The sequence below is a fragment of the Schistocerca serialis genome, chromosome 7 (assembly GCF_023864345.2).
Source record: "Schistocerca serialis cubense isolate TAMUIC-IGC-003099 chromosome 7, iqSchSeri2.2, whole genome shotgun sequence".
NCBI classification, from domain to species: Eukaryota; Metazoa; Arthropoda; class Insecta; order Orthoptera; family Acrididae; genus Schistocerca; species Schistocerca serialis.
In genome coordinates, this window is record NC_064644.1 from 258,380,072 (window position 1) to 258,401,138 (window position 21,067).

The 21,067-nt window shown below is 44.3% G+C and overlaps 1 protein-coding gene across 1 annotated transcript in view; it reads left to right on the forward strand.

Annotated features, from left to right (window-relative positions):
• Nucleotides 1-21,067, forward strand: part of LOC126412279 (myrosinase 1-like) — a 205,987-nt gene that overhangs the window by 155,108 nt on the left and 29,812 nt on the right. The window contains exon 7 of the mRNA XM_050081789.1: nt 1,943-2,037. Within this exon, the coding sequence (XP_049937746.1) occupies nt 1,943-2,037 (95 nt within the window). The remainder of the gene's footprint in view (nt 1-1,942; nt 2,038-21,067) is intronic.

The following is a 21,067-nucleotide window of genomic DNA, read 5'->3' on the forward strand; positions in this document are numbered from 1 at the left end:
TGCGGTATTATTGATGACCAACTCATCGATCCAGTTGTTATAGACAATCGTCTTACTGGGACACGGTATCTTGAGTTTCTTCAAAATGTGTCACCAGAATACGTGGAGGATATCTCTTTGGCAACACGAGCTCGTATGTATTTTCAGCATGACGGAGCTCCTACACATTCTGTACGGCCAGTGACACAACGTATCCTGGTCGTTGGATCGGTCGCCGTGGAGTCAGTGCTTGGCCACCGAGGTCACCCAATCTTACCTCACTGTATTACTGTTTGTGGGAACGACGTCTACAAGCGCAGAGTGGAAACAAGAGAGGAACTTCTCGCTCGTATTTTACATGCTTGTGCCCAGGTAAAGGAATGCAAAACTGAGCTCTGACCGGCGAAACAACACCTGTCTACAAGAGCAGCAACATGCATTGAAGTTGACTGTGGACTGTTTGAACATCTGGGAGGAAACGTACACAATTAAACAAACAGTAATATAACAGTATCTTAATTTACCGTCACCTGCGCCTTTCCCGTTCCTAGCTATTTTCATTGGTTTACCCAGAGACGGTTAAGATAAGGTGATATGTTTATTAGAAGTTTTTTGTTCAGAATTATCAGTAGTATCACCCGTCAAAGCATGTACCTTTCCTCCTGACTCACCTTGTATAATGTAAAACATTGTACGCCAGCATGAGTATTGAATATGTATGTCCTGTTTAGAGTTTCCCAATAATAGGTCTAGAAATCATTGCAGTAAACTGAACTGAACTGCAAGTTGTTTTCTCCCACGACGTATTGTGATGGGTTACACCGACATCCTCAGGTGCGTCAGTGGATTTTTTTTTTCATGGATGCCTCCAGCTCTGTCTTTCCCTGTATTTCGAAGACGTTCCAGCACAAGGAACACATACGTTCATTATTAGAATTTCTAACGTAATCCATTGATCCAGCTGGAGATGAAGGTGGAAACACTGGAAACGTGAAAGCAAATAAAAGTGACTCACAGCGATAATGGTTTTAATCTGTCTTTCAAATGATTAACTCTTGCAGTTTTAAAATCACAGTCCAACATGGACGACGTAGGGTGAGTGTAGGAGACGTTAATCGGTATACGTATACTGTGGTGTCATGTTTGGGATGGAAGATGATCATAAAGAAAGGGAGCTAGAACAGGTGACAGTACATAGCCTACTCCTCCTTTCGATAGCTCCTAGGGGACCGCCCAGCTTAGGGTCCCCATCCGATAGGTGGCCCATTAACAGTATCACTACACGAGACACTGCAGACAGGACGTGGGCGCACAGACTGGTGAGCGATCACAAACTCTTCGCTACCATCACTCCTCCCTTTGCCAGCCAAATACTGGTGGTGGCGATTTCTTCCACTGCCAGGATTCGAACCGGTTACCCCCGATTCGTGTGTGCCACCAAGCACGCGTGAGTTCAAATGTTCAAATGCGTGTGAAATCTTATGGGACTTAACTGCTAAGGTCATCAGTCCCTAAACTTAACATACTACCTAACCTAAATTATTTTCAGGACAAACACACACCCCCATACCCGAGGGAGGACTCGAACCTCCGCCGGGACCAGCCGCACAGTCCATGACTGCAGCGCCTTAGGCCGTTCGGCTAATCCCGCGCGGCTACGCGTGAGTTAGCGACTTCTGCTACAGGAATGGGTTGTCCAAGGTGAAATATGCCCACATATTTTATTTTTCCCATCCGGGTAAATGCCGCTCATATGACCAACAAAAATATTTGACCACTTTGTATCATGTGCCACGCCAGAATAATTGTTTCCGTCGAGGTGATGGGACTTTTTTCCAAAACAGGGCATTTTTCTACAATTCACTTATTTATGTGTGACGGAAGTTATGTGCACAGGCTTTGTACTGTGCCTCACGAATGTATGGATGCTGTCTGTACTGAGAGAGTTTGGCGCTGTCTGCAGGTCGTGTGGGCATCACACTGTGCTGTACTTGGTTCGAGCCCGCTACCAGCAGCGAGGAGGATCAGCGGGCGGCGGAGACGGCCCTTCAGTTCGAGGTATGCGGCCAACCACAAGTGCCTGCTGGGCGCTCCTTTGTACTGATGTATGAACGCTGATAGTAATTATCGGCACATTTATATTTCTGCCTCACTGTACTGCCTGACATGAGGCAGGTTATAAGCAATCTGTATGTGAGAAGAGAAGTTCAACAGGGCACCGTGCAGCAACCGAATACCTTTATGAAAATAATTTTTATTTCCATAAGTAATTAGATTCACGAATTTCGGGTCTTACAACATTATCCGGCAGCAGCTGACGTTTATGAATGCAGGCCAACAGGCTGTCAACCCCCACTCGAACGATAATAATATACGTATGCAGGGAGAGGGAAGAATGTTGCTGCGTTCGGCTTAAGACAACAGTGTACAAGGGGTCGAGGGGTCAGGACTTGTGAGTGGGCATCCAGCGCTGCCGCTAAATGACAAAAAATGGTTCAAATGGCTCTAAGAACTATGGGATTTAACATCTGAGGTCATCAGTCCCCTAGACTTAGAACTACTTAAACCTAACTAAGGACGTCACACATATCCATGCCCGATTCAGGATTCGAACCTGCGACCGTAGCAGCAGCGCAGTTCCTGACTGAAGCGCTTAGAACCGCTCGGTCACACCGACCGGCCTAAATGACAGAACAGAAAATTAAATCAAATAGAGAGCATATTTTTCGGTATATAGAATACCAGGTGTAGGCCAGTGTAGGAGGACAAGCAATTAAATAAGTGGGCAACGGATGGGGAGGCGGTTCATGGTAACTTATGTTGGTGGCCTGCCACAGGGCGCAGAGCCAGAGCCTCTGCCTCCCAAGAAAGACGTCTGTTGTGGTCGAAGTCTCGATCGTACAAGATTTTCGAGCAACAGTTGACGTGTATGAATGCAAGCCACCAGGCTGTCAACCCCACACTCGAACGAGAATAACGTACACGTGCAGAATTCTCCAGCGTCCACACAAATGACCCATGTCCCACGCATGCTGTTGGCTTAAACCAATGGCGTGAATTCCCTAGCGATTTCAGCAGAGGGCTCAGGCGTCTCTTGTCAACGGCTTTAACTGGAGAGAATTGCCTCGGTTCTGACAGGCAGACAACTTTTCACGTCGGCACAGCGGAGGTTTCTCAGAGAGAAAACTTGGAAAGATTTACCTGGGCCTTTGAAATAAAATTTTTTAAACCAGTTCTCTAAAATGTTCCTCGGATGGCTGCCACCCTGTATAGTAATGTCTCGACGTGAACTCAGCTTCTCATGTTACTGGGTAGGGACTTCAGAAAGTAAGTTACATCTGTCGTCCCAAACTAAGACCATTGTGCAACAAGTGGGACGAACTGAGTACCTGTTGTGTACGACTTTGTACACAACACTAAGGAGAGGTGGCTACAGAGTGGAGAGGCAATGTAGTTGTAAGAAAGCTGGGCAGGATGAGAAAAGATTAGCAAACAAGTTGACATAGTAAACAGAAGATTTACTTAAGTTGTATTTCACCAAGTGTATGAAGTCTTGTCACAAATAATGCAGGGAGAAATAGAGTCCAGGTATCACAGTGTCAACAAGGATGAGGCTGCATGAACTATGAACGATGAAGCGGTAGCGAAGAGACTCTAAGAGCAAGTGGAGCGTCTTGCTGTCGCCAGCTGTCCTATAATGCAGTGGCAGAGGACGCTCGTGGTATGGGGCTGCTGAAAGTGTGGCTCAGCAGATGTGCTTCATTGGATCCGCCGGGTCCCCTACAACCGCTGTCGGCGTCTGATGGGAACTTTGCAGTTCCGTTACCAACTTCGACACCCGTGGGGTGGTATTGATATGTGTTACCACAGTATATATATATTCCAGGTTTTCCGTAGTCACATTTCTGCTATGGTACAGATAAGAGGTTCATCATATATGTGGGGAAAATCAGCTGCTAAACAATTTTTGAATTCGTGGTAAAAACCCTCAGATGCCTTTTATGCATGGTGCAAAGTAATAGAGAGCTTAAGGTTTTCACTATGAATTTCAACGAGGTGCATCGCAGTGTGGGAGTGAAATGATGCAAAAACTGGAAACATAATCCAAACTTGAAGTAAACAGATCAGTAAGAGTCTTACAGACAAAACGTCTAAATGGCAAACAGACTCACCGTGGAACTCTGGACAAAATGCAATAGCTGAACAAAATGTAGTGTAGTGAAATGGTGTCAACCGTTTTCCTAAGGAGAGGCCGGCCGGTGTGGCCGTGCGGTTAAAGCCGCTTCAGTCTGGAACCGCGTGACCGCTACGGTCGCAGGTTCGAATCCTGCCTGGGGCATGGATGTGTGTGATGTCCTTAGGTTAGTTAGGTTTAATTAGTTCTAAGTTCTAGGCGACTGATGACCTCAGAAGTTAAGTCACATAGTGCACAGAGCCATTTGAACCATTTGAACCTAAGGACAGACAGACGTGCGATGCTGATAGGGAAGGACGCTCATTGAAGTCGACCACAGACTACCCTCCTCGTCTCCACGGAAGAAATGGGATGACATGTGTAATTTACTTTCTGAACTTCCTCGTATCTCACCTCTCATTGGGTCTGGTAGCAAATTGTCCCAAAGTACCAAGCGTTCTGCACAATTTGCATTGGTTGTTTGCTTGTATCCTATTGTGCATCTTAGATGTATTTTTCTTGTCAATCATATCGTAAACTTTTGTTGATATTGAATAACGCCTTTCTTTCCCATGCTAAAAATCACACATTTTCATATGAATGTTTCCTTTAAAAATATTCAGGAATGATTAGCTTAGTCCGCGAGACCGCTACGGTCGCAGGTTCGAATCCTGCCTCGGGCATGGATGTGTGTGATGTCCTTAGGTTAGTTAGGTTTAACTAGTTCTAAGTTCTAGGGGACTAATGACCTCAGCAGTTGAGTCCCATAGTGCTCAGAGCCATTTGAACCATTTTTTTTTGATTAGCTTAGCAATATTTTTGGGAATGCACATACTCCGAGTCATGTTGGGTCGTAAGTCGTATTGTCAGGGATATCTACAGTATGTTGTTGCCCCGACCTTCAACCTACAGTCGAAAACAGTGGAGGTCCATTCCACATGTATGATGGGTCATCCATCTAAGCACTATGGGACTTAACATCTGAGGTCATCAGTCCCCTAGACTTAGAACTAGTTAAACCTAACTAACCTAAGGACATCACACACGTCCATGCCCGAGGCAGGATTCGAACTTGCGACTGTAGCAGCATCGCGGTTCCAGACTGAGGGGCCTGGAACCCCTCGTCCACAGCGGCCGGCCCATCCGTCACATCCAGCGTGTTGCTATCACTAACCTGTCTTTATACGAGCGGTTGGGGTCGCCTTGTTCAGACACATCACATGCTTAATGGTGCTGACTTGTGAACTGTAATATTACATATAAATGTAGATGAGCATCCTCCATGGGAAAAACACGCATTTCATCACTTAATTATTTTGCCAACCATACTGTCTTCAAAGCGTTACAGAGAAATTCAGCGTTCTCTTTTTATGTCCTCATAGCTGTACCTTTGATTGTGCTGTAACGTGCATACAACGAAATGGTAAACCGTGGGAGACTTAGTGCTCGATATAACCAGAAAGGCCATAACATATTTAAGGAAGACTTGATCGTTGGCGTGCTCCCGGAAAACGCGTTATATCTGGATATGACATTCCATGTTATTGCCTGAATTAGGAAAATGATAGTACACTGATACTAACGAAAAAGATTAATATTGAGTTTTGAAATTGTCTATTCTGTGTATGGAGTGTTTTCATTTTTAAGTTTCTTAGCCATAGTAGTACTTTATGACATTCAATTTTATGAATTCGTAAACCATATTTACATGTCGGAACAGTATAATAAAGTAATGTAGGAAGTTGCATTTTCCATGACGTGTGAAACGTACGTTGTTTAACGTCCATGTGCTTGGACTCGAAACGCACAACACTTCCCAGAAAGTTCTCCTACAAGCCCTGAGTAAGAGTTGGCGTGAAGTCACACATCCTAGATTGATGTAGTTTGCTGCTTTTTTTTCTCTAGTTAAGTCCAGAACTTGGAACTATACAGAACTACAAAAGTTAAAATGACAAGTGACACTAGAAGCACAGCGTTGTTACAAGATGAATGGAATATAAAATGCGTTAACATAAGGAAGTCGTGACGGATGCCACTATTGTGCAACAGGGTCGTCAGTGAGATTGTTTAACATTTAATGACAGAGGACAGAATTAGTTTTTGAAGATTATGCAGTTATCTATGAGGAAGTCCCATTCAGCGAAGACAGCAGTGATATCTGGGTATATCTCAGCACAATATCGGCTTGACTCAAAGACTGGGAGCTAACACGCAGAGAACGGCGAAGTTGCGCACTTGAAACGAAAAAGCGTTGTAGTCGTTGGCTAATCACAACTATTCTGTCATTGTAGCATACCGGTGAGTTACCAAAGTTTCCTCAATCACTATCAGCCATGACCTAAAGTCATAATGCTGGTTCACTACACCTTGATGCCAGGAGTAACACCACTGTGCCAAAACATTGCAAGAATGGTACCTCTCTCCAGCTCGCTGCCAGTAGGGGACTAATGTTCATTCTGGTTCACTCTGCATTGTTGCCAGATTAATTAAAGATGGCGACCCTTCTTGGATGGTCCCCTTATCTCTCCCTGGGGTGTAGATGTGGCAAGAGTACAATTAAATTGATATGCAAATTAATTAAATTCAAAATAGCAGGAAATTCAAAATATGGTAGAAATTTCAAAAAAGTGGTGGGAAATTCAAAATGGGGAATTTCAAATTTTGAATCCCTAGCTCACACCACCACCGCCAGACAGTGCTGTTGGACACCCCCCTCCCCCATTTCTCCACTTTTGTATTTGGGGGGGGGGGGGGGAGGAGAAAAAAGAATCAGTCTGTGCTGAGCTGCTGGAGAGGAAGTCTTTATTTATTTTGACGGAAAAAGCCCAGTTGTTGGTGTGGGAGGTGCATTTATTGGCAACTATATATCCCATTTACATATAATAATATAATTCAAAATATCACTGACAGATATTTAAAACAAACATCAAAGATAACCTAACATGTACCACAAGCTGAGTAATACATCCACCCTCAACTGTGAGCAGATGTGTGGCGCTAGAAAAACTTTGTCACCACAGCACACCAGCACTCAACTTCACACCACCTTCACAATATCGTACACTTGGTATCTAAGGAAGGTTGGGAGCATGTAGCCTTTAGCGATCCACACTTTGTGTTAGCAGGCTGTGGACTGCCCTAAGACCAGCTGTCCTGTGGCTTGCACCAAAGTGGCAGTGGCTAATCCTGCAGCGAGTCTGGTAACTACCCACTAAAGGTGGGAGCGGCTAGCGGTGACGCAAAGTACCAGCACAATTGGTTGTGTTTATGTGTTTGCCGTATTCACTTGGCTGAGCAGCCCCTACTGTTCCACCAGCAGGAGTGGAGGGGTTTTGCTTTGTGGACTAACGAGGCAGCTTTGTTTGATGGTTGTGAAATACTGAGAAGCTAAGTGATTCTAAGTGAATACTGGAATCCTTTATGGTGTAGGCCTTTGGAGCATCCCCATTCTAAAGTGATGGCAGTTTCAGAGGCCTTCCTAGAAAGATTGGTGAACACACAAAAAGAATGCCAACTGTTGTAGGTTGGCAGGAGAGCCAACACTGTGTTACTAGAGGAAGCCGAAAGGCACGCGTTTTTGCTCACGCAGGCTGGCGTGAGGTCTGGAACAGGACAAGGAAATTAGAATTTAGAAAAAAACGGATGTAGCTGGTGGAATACTTAACTTTATTGCATTAATGGTGAACGTCGCTTTTGACGGTACATGATTCAGTATCAATAGTAACTGGTAATGGCGCCTTGCTAGGTCGTAGCAAATGACGTAGCTGAAGGCTATGGTAACTATCGTCTCGGCAAATGAGAGCGTATTTTGTCAGTGAACCATCGCTAGCAAAGTCGGTTGTACAACTGGGGCGAGTGCTAGGAAGTCTCTCTAGACCTGCCGTGTGGCGGCGCTCGGTCTGCAATCACTGATAGTGGCGACACGCGGGTCCGACGTATACTAACGGACCGCGGCCGATTGAAAGGCTACCACCTAGCAAGTGGTGTCTGGCGGTGACACCACACTAACCACCAGAAGAATTGTCAAAGAGCAAACACTCGCCATTTTGAATCTTCTCAAATTTCCACCTGAAACCCGGAGATTACTCACAACACATACAATCGCGAAAGCACATATTGAGTATTAATTCACTAGTCACCCGCCCAGAAGGCGACATGGCTAGGTCAACTATACCGTCATATCTCACCTGACCAGTTTGGGGGCTCAGCAGAGGCTCACACCTCAAACCAGAAATGTCCTATCGTTCAGGCCACTGGCTATCTACACTACACACCTGGGCACCAAGCAGAGTTCTCCTAGGAAACTGGTTCAAGTGGTTCAAATGGCTCTGAGCACTGTGGGACTTAACATCTGAGGTCATCAGTCCCCTAGAACTTAGAACTACTTAAACCTAACTAACCTAAGGATATCACACACATCCATACCCGAGGCAGGATTCGAACCTGCGACCATAGCAGTCACGTGGTTCCAGACTGAAACGCCTAGAACCGCTCGGCCACACCTGCCGGCTAGGAAACTAGTCACATAGTTATTAGTGTAATTACAATTAAATATTATGATTACAGCACCAATATGGTGACATGAGCGAAGTATTAAAAACACCTCCTCCTGACAACTGTGGCTCTGGAAATATCAATTTCCCATGTAAAGCTATATCCTTCTTATGACTGGACATAATTTTCCACATAAAATCTTTCATACCACTAATGGCTGTTGATACATTGAAACAGCAGTTTTCCACATCAGATCTATACCTTCTTTATCACTGGATGTTGTCCCACCTACGCCATTTTCTTTGTATATGTCAGAACACTGAGCACAGTAACTTTACACTCCAACACATATGCATTTCAAACAAGCAATGCAACTATCGATTCTTTGTGTGTAGCATCAGAAAAAGTTACGGTATCTCCACATTCACACTGGCTAGGAGTCTCGATTCTCCTCAGCTCTAGGGAATTATTTGACATTGAGATTTTCCAGCCAATCATATTCGAGAATATACTGCAAGTATTTTCAGTCAGCACTTCCAGAAGATGCTGCATCCCTCCAAGATTCTCTCAAAAAACTGTTGTAAAGCACAGGGTTGGTGTACTGTAATAAACAGTGCAGTCGATAGTGTGACAAAGAACATGTGAGGGACTGCTTAGGAGAGCTGATGAGAGAACATTCTGCGCATCTATGCTGATACAGTCGTATGCCTGCCCTTTGTGAACACCATAACAGGTCCATTTGAACCCTTGCATTGTTATACAGTGCAGGTGTCTAGGAAATGAATCTATCGCCCCTTACAGTCGGATATACTCGTGAACGTTTTGAAATCACTTCCTCCCATTACGACTACTAATAAATGTTTTTTTAGTCTGATCACTTCCCACACACCTCCGGTGATAAGTCCGAAAACGAACCACAGTAACTTTGCTTTCCAACTGCGTTACGTGCAATCAAGTAGCATTTATAGGTGTATAGGGCCTAAACAATTGTAATATGTCCATACTCACAGCAGCTGGATGTGGTTTTGCACGGCCTACCATTGCTTCCCAGAAGCAAAACCCTCCCGCCACATCGTCCTTATCACATATTTGTGGAGGAATAAAGGGCACAATAACAATTGAAAAGCTCTCGATTCATTTGTTTATTTTACGTACGTTCTTGCTCAGTCGTAGGCATGTGCCAGAGCAGGATGAACTGACAAACGTAATGCAGAAAGAGCAACAAACAAGGGTGCAAGTGACTTTTGCGAAGACATCACCGCAGCCCCCCCCCCTTTCCGCATATGTCTCATTCCCACGAAATTATTTAACATATAGGTCTTCCAGCTAATCAGGATGAAGAACAGACTGTAGATATTCTGCTCCTGTGATGTTGTGAATCAATGGACTTGTTTCTAGATTTCAGCATGAATGCTGCGTCACCATACTTCGATGTAGTAGATAGTGGCTGTTCGTATATTCCCCCACATGCTGTCCTTGTGGTATCGCTGGAATGAACCGTAGATCAATAATTCGTGTGCTTGTTGGAGTCGAGTACTGACCTGCACCATGTGGTTGGAAATCCTCAGTGCACTTCTGTTAATCAGAGCCAGCACAACAGAAAGAGGAATGGGATGAAATGGTTTTCATATACCCAAAACAACATGTAACTACCCTCATTCATCTACATTTTTTGTCGTATTTTTCCCCAGTTTTACGCATTTTTCGTCAATTTCGAAATTTTATCAGTTTTTCCGTAATTTCAACGTATTTGACCCAGTTCTTCGAGTTCAAAATCACTGCTCTCGATGACTTCTCACGAAAACAAAATGTCACTTCGCTTCGATCTCATGGAACTATCGTCGAATGACATTGCAGCATAGATCTCAATTTCTGTATCTTGTTAAACCAACACCTCCATTACTCTGCGAGTGCTGTATGCACGTGGACATATCTTGAACTCTGTCTTGGTGCATTCCATAGCTAGCTGTCATGAGGTATGGATGTCTAGGGCCTGACACTCCCAACCTACCACAGACACCACACGCACGCTATTGCGAAAGTGGTATGAAGTCGGGCGCTTGCCTGATGCAGTGGCAAAGTTTTTTCTCGCGCCACACATCTGCTCGGAGTTGACAGCAGAAGGTGCATATCCTATTGGTGCTGCGGTATTTGTTAGGTGATCTATGCTGTTTGTTTTAAATGTCAATTAGTGGTGTTTTTGAATCATATAATGATCTGTAATTAGGATGTAGTTGCCAATACATGCACCTCCCACACCAACAGCCGAGATTTTCCCACTAAATGAATAAAGACCGTACCTTCCTCTCCAGTAGTTCAGCACAGAGTCTTTTCGTGCCAATTGACAAGTGAAGAAGTGGAGGAGGGGGGTGTCTGGCAGTGCCAAAATTTGAAATTTCCACCATTTTGAATTTTCCGCCATTTTTTTGGAATTCCCACCATTTTTTGAATTCTGAACCATTTTTCAGTTTCCCACCATTTTCAATTTAATTAATTTGCATAATTAATTTAATGAATTGACATATTAATTTACTTGATTTGCATACCAATTCAACTGTTATGATACCACATCTATACCCCAGGCAGGGAGAGGAGATGGGGGAGACCACCTGAGAGCAGCCGTAGCATGAATAAATTTGGCAACAATGCAAAGTGCACCAGGACGAAATTTACGCCATATTTTCCGACGCTGGACGTCAAGGGCAGTGCAGAGCCGCCCATTCATTGCTGAACACAATGCATCGCCATTGATTAGCAGTTGATGCCTTCAAGTCACATCACGACTCCAAACACAGCAGGGTGTTTTGTTGTTTATGGAAGCCTGTGCATGGGGCAGTTGTTAGCTGGACTCCCACCAATGGTGGGGGACGACACACAATGTTTCAGAGCCATTGCTTGTACTCGGATGACAGACCCAGACGTGAAAGCTGTTTTCTGCAGAATACGGCGATCTTCCGTTGCTGTGGTCAGGCGTTGTCATCCAGAATCTTGATGACGAGTAGGCCTGTTGTTACGTTCCCATGCAGCTCAACATACGATCACTATCACATCCAAATGCCCCATAAATCTGCATATTATACGATTCGACCAGTGCGAAAAACTGAGTCCCACAATGAGGCCCATCACATACTCTGTCCTGCGCTGATAATGCCATCTCACAGAAGTATGCGGCATCCTCTCGTCCTTCACAGTGATCACGCAACATCTGACGCTGTTCACGCCGCTTATATACCCTACTGTGCCTGGTAACGAAACACGAACAGCGCTAATGCGCTTTGCTGGCCACTTCACCTGTCGCAGGCAACTCGTAATCATTTACATATCCGCCAATGGTGTGTTGGTGTACTAAGTTACACTGACGTCCGATCATGCCTTCTGGGTGCTTCACTTTCTTTGTCGGGCAGTATATGTTAAATTAGGACCTGTTAGATCAAATCATCTGACTACAGCAGAGATGAGTTATTCCAGACATTGTCATTACTGTGCAGACGATGTACTGGAAAGGTTGCATTAACTGGCTGTTGTGTTGGTAGAATTTTTTCTACATTATAAATGAAAAAACACACGGCACTGGTGCAATATCCCACAGTATTTATTAATATACAAATTAGTTTTCGGCTGCTATGCCACCGTCAGATATTTGACAATGGTATCACAGCCAAAAATCTATTTGTAAAATAATAAATACTGCAGAATATTATACAAGTGTCGTGTGTTTTTCCATTCATAATGTACCGGAAAGGTGTCTCAATAGCCGGACATAAACCGTGGTTAATGAGCAACGTTTGTGAATTCGAGCGAAGTCTGTTGATTGTTACCGCTTTAAGGCCACTGTACCACAGTAAAACTGATTTTAGCTGTCCGTCTCGTACCAGGCGATACTGGTGCGTACAGAAGAAACTGCCACCTGCCCAAGGCGCTATCGCTTCTTCCCTGCTAGTTTTACTTCTCTCTCTCTCTCTGTCTTTCTCTTTCTCTGTCTCTCTAAAACATTGCAGACGACCATGGTAAGATGGAAATTCACGCTGTAATCGGAAACTGTTGCTTCTGTAGGACAATATAGCTCCCTTAGTTATTTCGTGTGAAGACACTTCAATTGGAATACGTGTAGTAAAGGCATCCCATGTTTTGCTTCAGAAGATACAGAATCTGCTCATGACCCTCCATGTAGCACTCAAGCATCTAAATAGCGTAAAGGCTTCAAATCTCGATATTCTTGTGATTCAGTTACAAGATATGTTTGGAACATGAGTTCCACTGTACGTGAGAATACGTATATTTCATAACGAAAATTGTGCGAACGACAGCAAACATTCAAGAACTGTCAAGAACTACGGGTGTAGCATCAGTTTCAAGTGGACGCTGACTACATACATAGGTGCACATTTTTCATAAAAGAAACACTGTACCACAGATAAATACTACTTCAGCTCAAAATACTTTAACCATTTCCATCATGTGTGGTAAATTATATAATTATATTGAGTTAGATCGCGATATAATTGGGAAAGGCGCCTATTCTTTAAAGGGAAGGTAGATGTTAGAAGAAAGACTATAAACGTCTAGCAAAAAAATTTTAAGCGGCAATCATCAATTGACGAAGCCCATTCACAACTATTGTCCAGACTTAGAAAGGAGTTTACTGGATGTATTTATGGGCTGCGGGAAAAAATTATATTCTAGCCCATATAAACGTACTCAGCTTTTGAAATCGCCATATCCGAGACAGCTTTGCGCCAAATATTGTGCTGTTGTTCTAAATGAGGTCTGAGCCTTTACGACGAACGTTGCGAAACCAGGCCTTGACTTTTCCGCGTACGCTTCGATGATCGATCACAAGCAAATTCATATTTTGCTCCGCCAGTGAAATTCTCTGCGGTTTTGCGTTAATAACGGTGAGCAGTTTGCGGTTGTATATCGATCTGAACTCCTCCCCACATGAAAGTGCACAGCTTTATGGTTAGTCATGAATGCGCTGTAGTGTTCAAACGTTAGATGGAAAGTGACAGCTTTGTACCGAATCACGCATATCGTGGAAATTACTTGCCAATCTGTCACTGAACACGCAGCAGTTGACCTTGAACTGCTGATGATCTCTTCGTTCAGCGCCCCAGTTCATCAGTGACAATCAAAACTCAATGATCACGTGTGGCACCGATATGGATGACTCACTGGTAGGATATTGCCGAAACACTACTTGACTCACTGGCAGGATATTGCCGAAACACTACTTGCCAGCCTTACTGAAATGTTAGTAACTTTCAAATTGCAGCTGGAGGACGCCTAATAAGAATCGTTTTTTGTCTTCCTAAATTTAAACATCTGAGCGGAATAGTTTTTACCACTCACATTTACAAATCAAAACGAGGTCGAAGAGAAGTCGCTTGGCGCTTCCAGGATCCTGTTAAGTAATTACCAGTTTTTTGAAGATCATTTTGAATTTTTTTTTGTTTTTAATGTGGTTTAACAATTCTGTCTAGGACAATTGTATGAATCTATTGCTGATCTTATGTAGAAGATTTGGTGGATCGCTTCACCACTAATATATGAAAAAACAGATTGTACATCAGCATTTCTTAGTGTATTTTCAAGGTGAGATACAAATAAACCTGCTGTTTTTATTTCTTTAAACAAGGGTTAAAAATACTATATTGGAATGAAACTGGGTTTGTCATTTTTGTAATATAGCTTGCGTTACTTCTATTACATGAGGCCGCGCGGGATTAGCCGATCGGACTGGGCATGGGTAGCTCAGTTGGTAGAGCACTTGCCCGCGAAAGGCAACGGTCCGGCACACAGTTTCAATCTGCCAGGAAGTTTCAGTTATGCTGCGCGCGATTAGCCGAGCGGTCTCAGGCGCTGCAGTCATGGACTGTGCGGCTGATCCCGGCGGAGGTTCGAGTCCTCGCTCGGGCATAGGTGTGTGTGTTTGTCCTTAGGATAATTTAGGTTAAGTAGTGTGTAAGCTTAGGGACTGATGACCCTAGCAGTTAAGTCTCATAGGATTTCACACACATTTGAACATTTTTATTACATGACGCACTGGGTTTGTTATTTTTGTAATAAAGGTTGCGTTACTTCTACTACATGGCGCAAACTGAGACAACTGTACTTTTTGTAAACAACAACCTCTCTTTCCGCCTACATATAAACCAGTAAAGTCATATGATGACATTTACTGCTGCGAGTTTGTTGGATTGTAACTCACTCAAATGGTATGTTGACTAGAATGGATCATTGCTATTGGATAATATGGTGTTTTACTTATAGTTTTGCGTAACTCAATCCTGATTCTGTAATTTCCTTGTATTTTAGCACTAAGACGGCTATTTATTTCTGAAGTCTGAATGTGTTGGAAAAATAAAAAAAAGCCAGTGGGATTGGTTAGTAAAAGTATTTCACAAACTTCTCACAACACAGACTGGTTCCATTAGAAGCTAGACAACACTCTGAATATGGTTAACAATACCAACGCTAACAGACGTATGTTGCATGCTGCATCTGAGCCGGTAAGGCTCGCTATTTAATTTTTTGTTTTGTTTTTGAAATCACCTGCCTTCTCAGTACTCGCCGCGATGTCAGTATCGAGATCGGACTGGAGTCTCTGGTTGCCGCATACCTTTGGCGATTTCGCTTCCCGAGCGCCGCGAGGCGGACAGAACGAGGGAGAAGGGAGAAGGGGGTTGCTGTGAGTTGGCTCTGCACTGTGCGTGAGGAGCGACGTCGGTGTCGGTGGGCAAGGCCGCTTGGTCGGTGAGCCCCGCAGAAGCAGGCGGTTTCGGATGGAATGCCGTGGGCTCGAAGATCCTAGTGTGAAGGCCGGTGTTGTCCCGATGGTGGTCATTCAAGAGCTGAGAAGTGATTTCTTGGTTCTGCCCTTGGATTCCGACGAAGAATTACGGCAAGTTTGGTGTACGAGGTGAACATAAGAATTCTAAAATGGTGCACGCTGGTGGCGCGTATATCAGACTTGTGAGTGGTGTAAACTTTACTTCGGTACTGCAGTCACCAGTTAAAGCGCTGCTTGGGAGGAGAGCGTTCATATCGGCAGTGTCATCTGTTTAGCTGTTTTAAAGTAAATGACTGTTTTGGGTCGAGGGTCGATCCAAGTGAGGGACCGAATCATTGCTTGTCTTATTAAAAAACCCAAGTCGGCCCCCAGCGTGCTAAACTCTGTTGTCTACACTTATAATGAGTAATTAGACACTCCATGAATGAACTTTGGAGGTACTGTTAAGTGTTTGTGGTGTTAAGATTTTTCTGAATTACCAGCTACATAATTTCCAGATTTATAACCATTGTATCTGTGTAGAAGGCACCTGAAAGCTCTCTGGGAGCCTGTAAATTGGGATGCACATCTCTATCCGAAGTCTGGGCGATTCACAAAAGGGGTACGTACTGGATAGTATTAGCTTTTGATCCCAGTATGACAGAGGACTAACAATAAAAAGCAATCAGAAGTTGTGAAAGAGACTCGCAAATTGTATGCTACGCAGTGCAAAGACACTACAAAATAGCTAAAGGAGCGCCAAGCTGAAGCAGGGCACCGAAGAGACATTCTCCAATGAAGAAACACGAACCGCCGCCATGTGCTCACCCTTAAATCGGCTACCGACTTTGTACTCACACACACTTCTCAAAATTACAGTAGAAAGGGTGGAAGTCACAAGATTTGCCACAGGGATAACTGAAAATCTTCCTCTCTATTCCTGCATGCAGGGAGAGATTGCAGAACTTTCTTCTCCAGACCTTGTTGTATTCTCTGTGAGCAAGCGAAAAATTGGCATTTTACTGCCCCTCACCTTATGATTGGCGGAATTATGTCTAGGCGTGTAAATGCAACTCGCTTGCCATGCTGTTTACGGAAAGATAGCGGCTGCTCTGTTCTCTCCTTACACTTTCAGGAGGACCTGTGAGTTTTTGCTGAAATATCTCGAGAGCTTGTGTGGCTCTCATTGCTTTGAAGGGCGCTTTTGAACTACTCTGGCTTAAGAGATACCCAGAGCGGCTTACTCGAGCGACTACCGCCTGTGAGAATTTCTGGTGGGAAACCTCCCAGGTTTCCGCCATTGTCTACCCACCGCCTACAACTTTCAGATAGGACATCTCGCCACATTCCAATAACTAGGAGAAACAAGAGCTAATATATCAGTAGCGACATGTGACAAACAAATAGTGTCACAATACTCAGGTGCAAAGGTACGGTGATGTGGTTACCATTGGTGCGGGAATAGCTCAGCATCGGGGCATTGTGCTGCTCTTCCATTGACTTCAGTAACCCCATTTACGAGGTGCTGATCGGTCAACTCTTCATCGGGAAACCTATCCATATTGATGTGTATCACTGTTAATTTACTACTGACCTTGGTGGAAAACCAAAACAGAATCAGAACCGAGCGGGACTGAATGTAAGCTTGAGAGTGAAGAGGGCATCGCTGGTGTCAAGTTTGTTTGCAACCGAGCCATACAGCGCTACCGTCGACGTTTCCATTGTTGTTCAGATGTTTTCACACTGCATTATCGATAGTGAAGTAAATGGTGGTAAGATTGGTTAAAATGGCTCTAAGCACTATGGGACTTGACATCTGAGGTCATCAGTCCCCATAGACTTAGAACTACTTAAACCTAACTAACCTAAGGACATCACACACACCCATGCCCGAGGCAGGATTCGAACCTGCGACCGCAGCAGCAGCGGGGCTGCGAACTGAAGTGTCTAGAACCGCTCGGTCACAGCGGCCGGCTAATTGGGAGTAAGAAATGTAACTGCTCTGTAACCAGCCACCAGAGAGCAAGGGGTTTTTCTACCACAATAATCAGCTAATATTCCTGAAGATTCTCTAAAATTTTGTCGTTGGTTTTCGGGTTCACTCTATATAATAACCTAGTTGTTATAAGTGGCTCGCTTTACGTGCTACGCTTGCCACTGGACAGAAGCCTCCCAGTAAACGTCAAACGGAGTGTTGTGTCCACCCAATCAGGAAGGAAAGGAATGAAGGCTACAAGTGGGACGTAAGATGAGATAAGACAATGGAAAAGGATTTTTTTTTCAAGTAAAACAGTCCATAATTCAACTAATCAATTTACTAAACGAAGAGAAACTCAAATCAGGATGGCTGAAGTGATTCTGAACACCCATCCTACTAAACGCGAATCGAACGTCTCAACTGGCGTGACAATTCGCTCAGTGCTACCCCGTCAGACCGAGCTGATAAACGGTATCATTTTCCCATAAAAGAGGACTTTTGCATTCATTCTTAGGTATTTAGCGTAGTTCGCTTGCAGTCTTCATCTGGTGAGCCTCTTAAAGGAATATTTTGTTTCTGAAAACGGATGTGCGTGAAACAGCTCCGTTAACTTCACTCAAGGCGGGTGGAAATGTGTGGCGAAGCACCAAATTCGTTTCTCTGACGCTGTGCCTTTAGCGACATCTGATCATTACTAACTGGGATGTACAGAGTGGTCATATAAATCAAAAGCATAGAAACAGCTTTAACAGAAAAGAAGAAGGGTTGAAATTAGACACGTTGTGGGCCTTAGCCCTAAATAAAACAAACAGTGCCAACTCTTCAAAACTACACGCCTCCCATAATTTACGTCGGCGCTACTCCGCGATGTTACACAGCGGTCTGATGACCTCACGAACCGACCGTTGCGTGGATACATTCAAACAGCTCGGATTGCTGAGTTTATTTGCAACTATTTTCTGAGTCTTTAAAACCTCTGATGATATCTCCAGCGTTGAGCAGAGAATTACACCTTGAACCAAGGCCCATAAAACCAGTATCAGCAATAAATATTGTCTCTTCATAAGTCCACATCTCGGTACATTTGTTAAATCAAAATTGCTGGGGCGTGACATTCAACACCGCGTTGCTCTGCATGGTTCCTTGCAGCATACTGGGATCCTCCTTAGCGCATCTGTCCTCAAAGTGATAGAGGCGTTCCTTCTCAGTGCTGCCCCATTCGTAGATGGTTGCTCTTCTGAGGTCATTTAGTTGTTGAGGAAGGAGCCGACAGAAGAGTGGAAATATAACTTTGGCATACGACCTTGTAGTCTAGGAAGTGACGCTGAGGCAGTGAAATCTTTGGAATATCAGGAACAACGAGGACAGTCAATGAAGATGCGCAGTTTAGCAAAGATAACGTACTGTTTTACAGTAGACCACATGTTCAAAATGGCGACTACCAAATTCAGTACAGGCATAGGCCTAACATCTTTGTAGAAAATTCTGGCGCACTCCACCAAGTACATCAGGCATCGTACGAACCTCATGAGACACTGCAACTATCCTGACGACAAATGTTTCACCGTCTGGAGATAAAGTTACTTACGCGAGGTTCTGATATGCCACGCCGATACCCCCGCCCCACAACAGCACCCATATCTACATCTACATCTACATCCATACTCCACAAGCCACCTGACGGTGTGTGGCGGAGGGTACCCTGAGTACCTCTATCGGTTCTCCCTTCTATTCCAGTCTCGTATTGTTCGTGGAAAGAAGGATTGTCGGTATGCTTCTGTGTGGGCTCTAATCTCTCTGATTTTATCCTCATGGTCTCTTCGCGAGATATACGTAGGAGGGAGAAAAATACTGCTTGACTCTTAGCTGAAGGTATGTTCTCGAAACTTTAACAAAAGCCCATACCGAGCTACAGAGCGTCTCTCCTGCAGAGTCTTCCACTGGAGTTTATCTATCATCTCAGTAACGCTTTCGCGATTACTAAATGATCCTGTAACGAAGCGCGCTGCTCTCCGTTGGATCTTCTCTGTCTCTTCTATCAACCCTATCTGGTACGGATCCCACACTGCTGAGCAGTATTCAAGCAGTGGGCGAACAAGCGTACTGTAACCTACTTCCTTTGTTTTCGGATTGCATTTCCTTAGGATTCTTCCAATAGTTTGTAGGGGGCGTCTACACCTGGGGAAAAGAAAAACACGTGACTACACTTTCCCTGCGGTCTCACCTTTCCCCCGGGTACGGACGCCTTGCAACCCCCCCCCCCCCCTCCACCCACCCCCTCTGCGTGAGATCGGGGTCCGAGATGGCCACCCAATTGGACCTCACCTTAGAGCGCACCCATTCAAACCAGATACGTGTACACATCATCTGAGCCACAAGACTTTAACGGCGTGACAACAGATGGAACGAGCTTTAAGGACACGCAATTATACGGACACAGAAAGTGTACACTGTCTTCGCTGAACTAACAACACGTGTGCATTGATTGCTCTCAATGACTCATGATTTCTTCCAAGACCTACATTTCTAGTACAAAGCAGGTTTCAGCTTGTCCCAAGCCTGCTCATGTCATCAGACACCACAAGCTGTCCCATTAGTGTGATTCCTGCCTCCTGGAGGAAGATGTTCTGGAGGGAGAGATGAATCCATGGCCGAAATGGACAATAGTTTACAGGATTCTGTCGCCAATCTGTACAGCTCTCAGATTACTCTCAACAGCGATGAGAAGTGTCCACATCCGTTCATGGTACCGGTCTAAAATATGACTGGCCCACCTCCATGCTCCTTCGGAACTATATACGTGAGACATGCATCGCTACCTCGCAGTCTCTTCAATCTTTCACTACGACATGTAACATACTCTGCTCTCGTCGGCGAAGAGAACACGACACCATTGATCCGAGTTCGATTCCAAGTGTTCCTTTGGTCACCTTCTTCGCGACTCACGGTACTGGCACACTGTTTACCGTAGTCGACACCTATAGTCCAAATTGATCATGTGAAGACGCTCGCACACCGTCTCTTACCTCGAAACGTAAAGTGCACAGTTCTGTTGCGTACTCTTGGGTGTTCCTAATACGCAGAAAAGTGATCAGCGTATTTTTATTGCAAAGGTGAATGGTGTTGCTTGCTAAGATGTGGGGGCTGAACTGGAAAATGAAACCAGTTATTGGCTTACGGGCTCAGTTTTCTTGTGATTATTTAATCTATCGAAATCCTTCAAAATGCTCCGTACTGCTGTTTCTTCTGTGATTTAGTTGAAATATTCCGCAGGTTAAGCAGTATAAAAATGCTCGAAACATATTTTAAGAATTACTGATACACATGACACTCAGTTCAGAAATCTACGTTTAGGAAATTGTGGTTTAGTACATTGCCAATGAGTAACGCATGAACAACTAGAATCACAGTGTGTTTGTTACCACTTGCACCTCGATACTGAAAGTTCTGTCAGTTGTTGGAAATCACTGCTTCTTGTTCTGCGACCGCGAATGTTCGTTTCGGGTCAGTTTAGAAGCTGAAATGCCTCATACCTGTGTAAATACCTCATAGTTTTTTAGTTACATCTGTGAAGAGGTAACTCCATAGTCACAACCGAAAACATAATCCTGTTATAACGAGGTGCTACGAAATTTAATTCGAGTGGAACTGATGGAGCAAGGAAGACATAAAA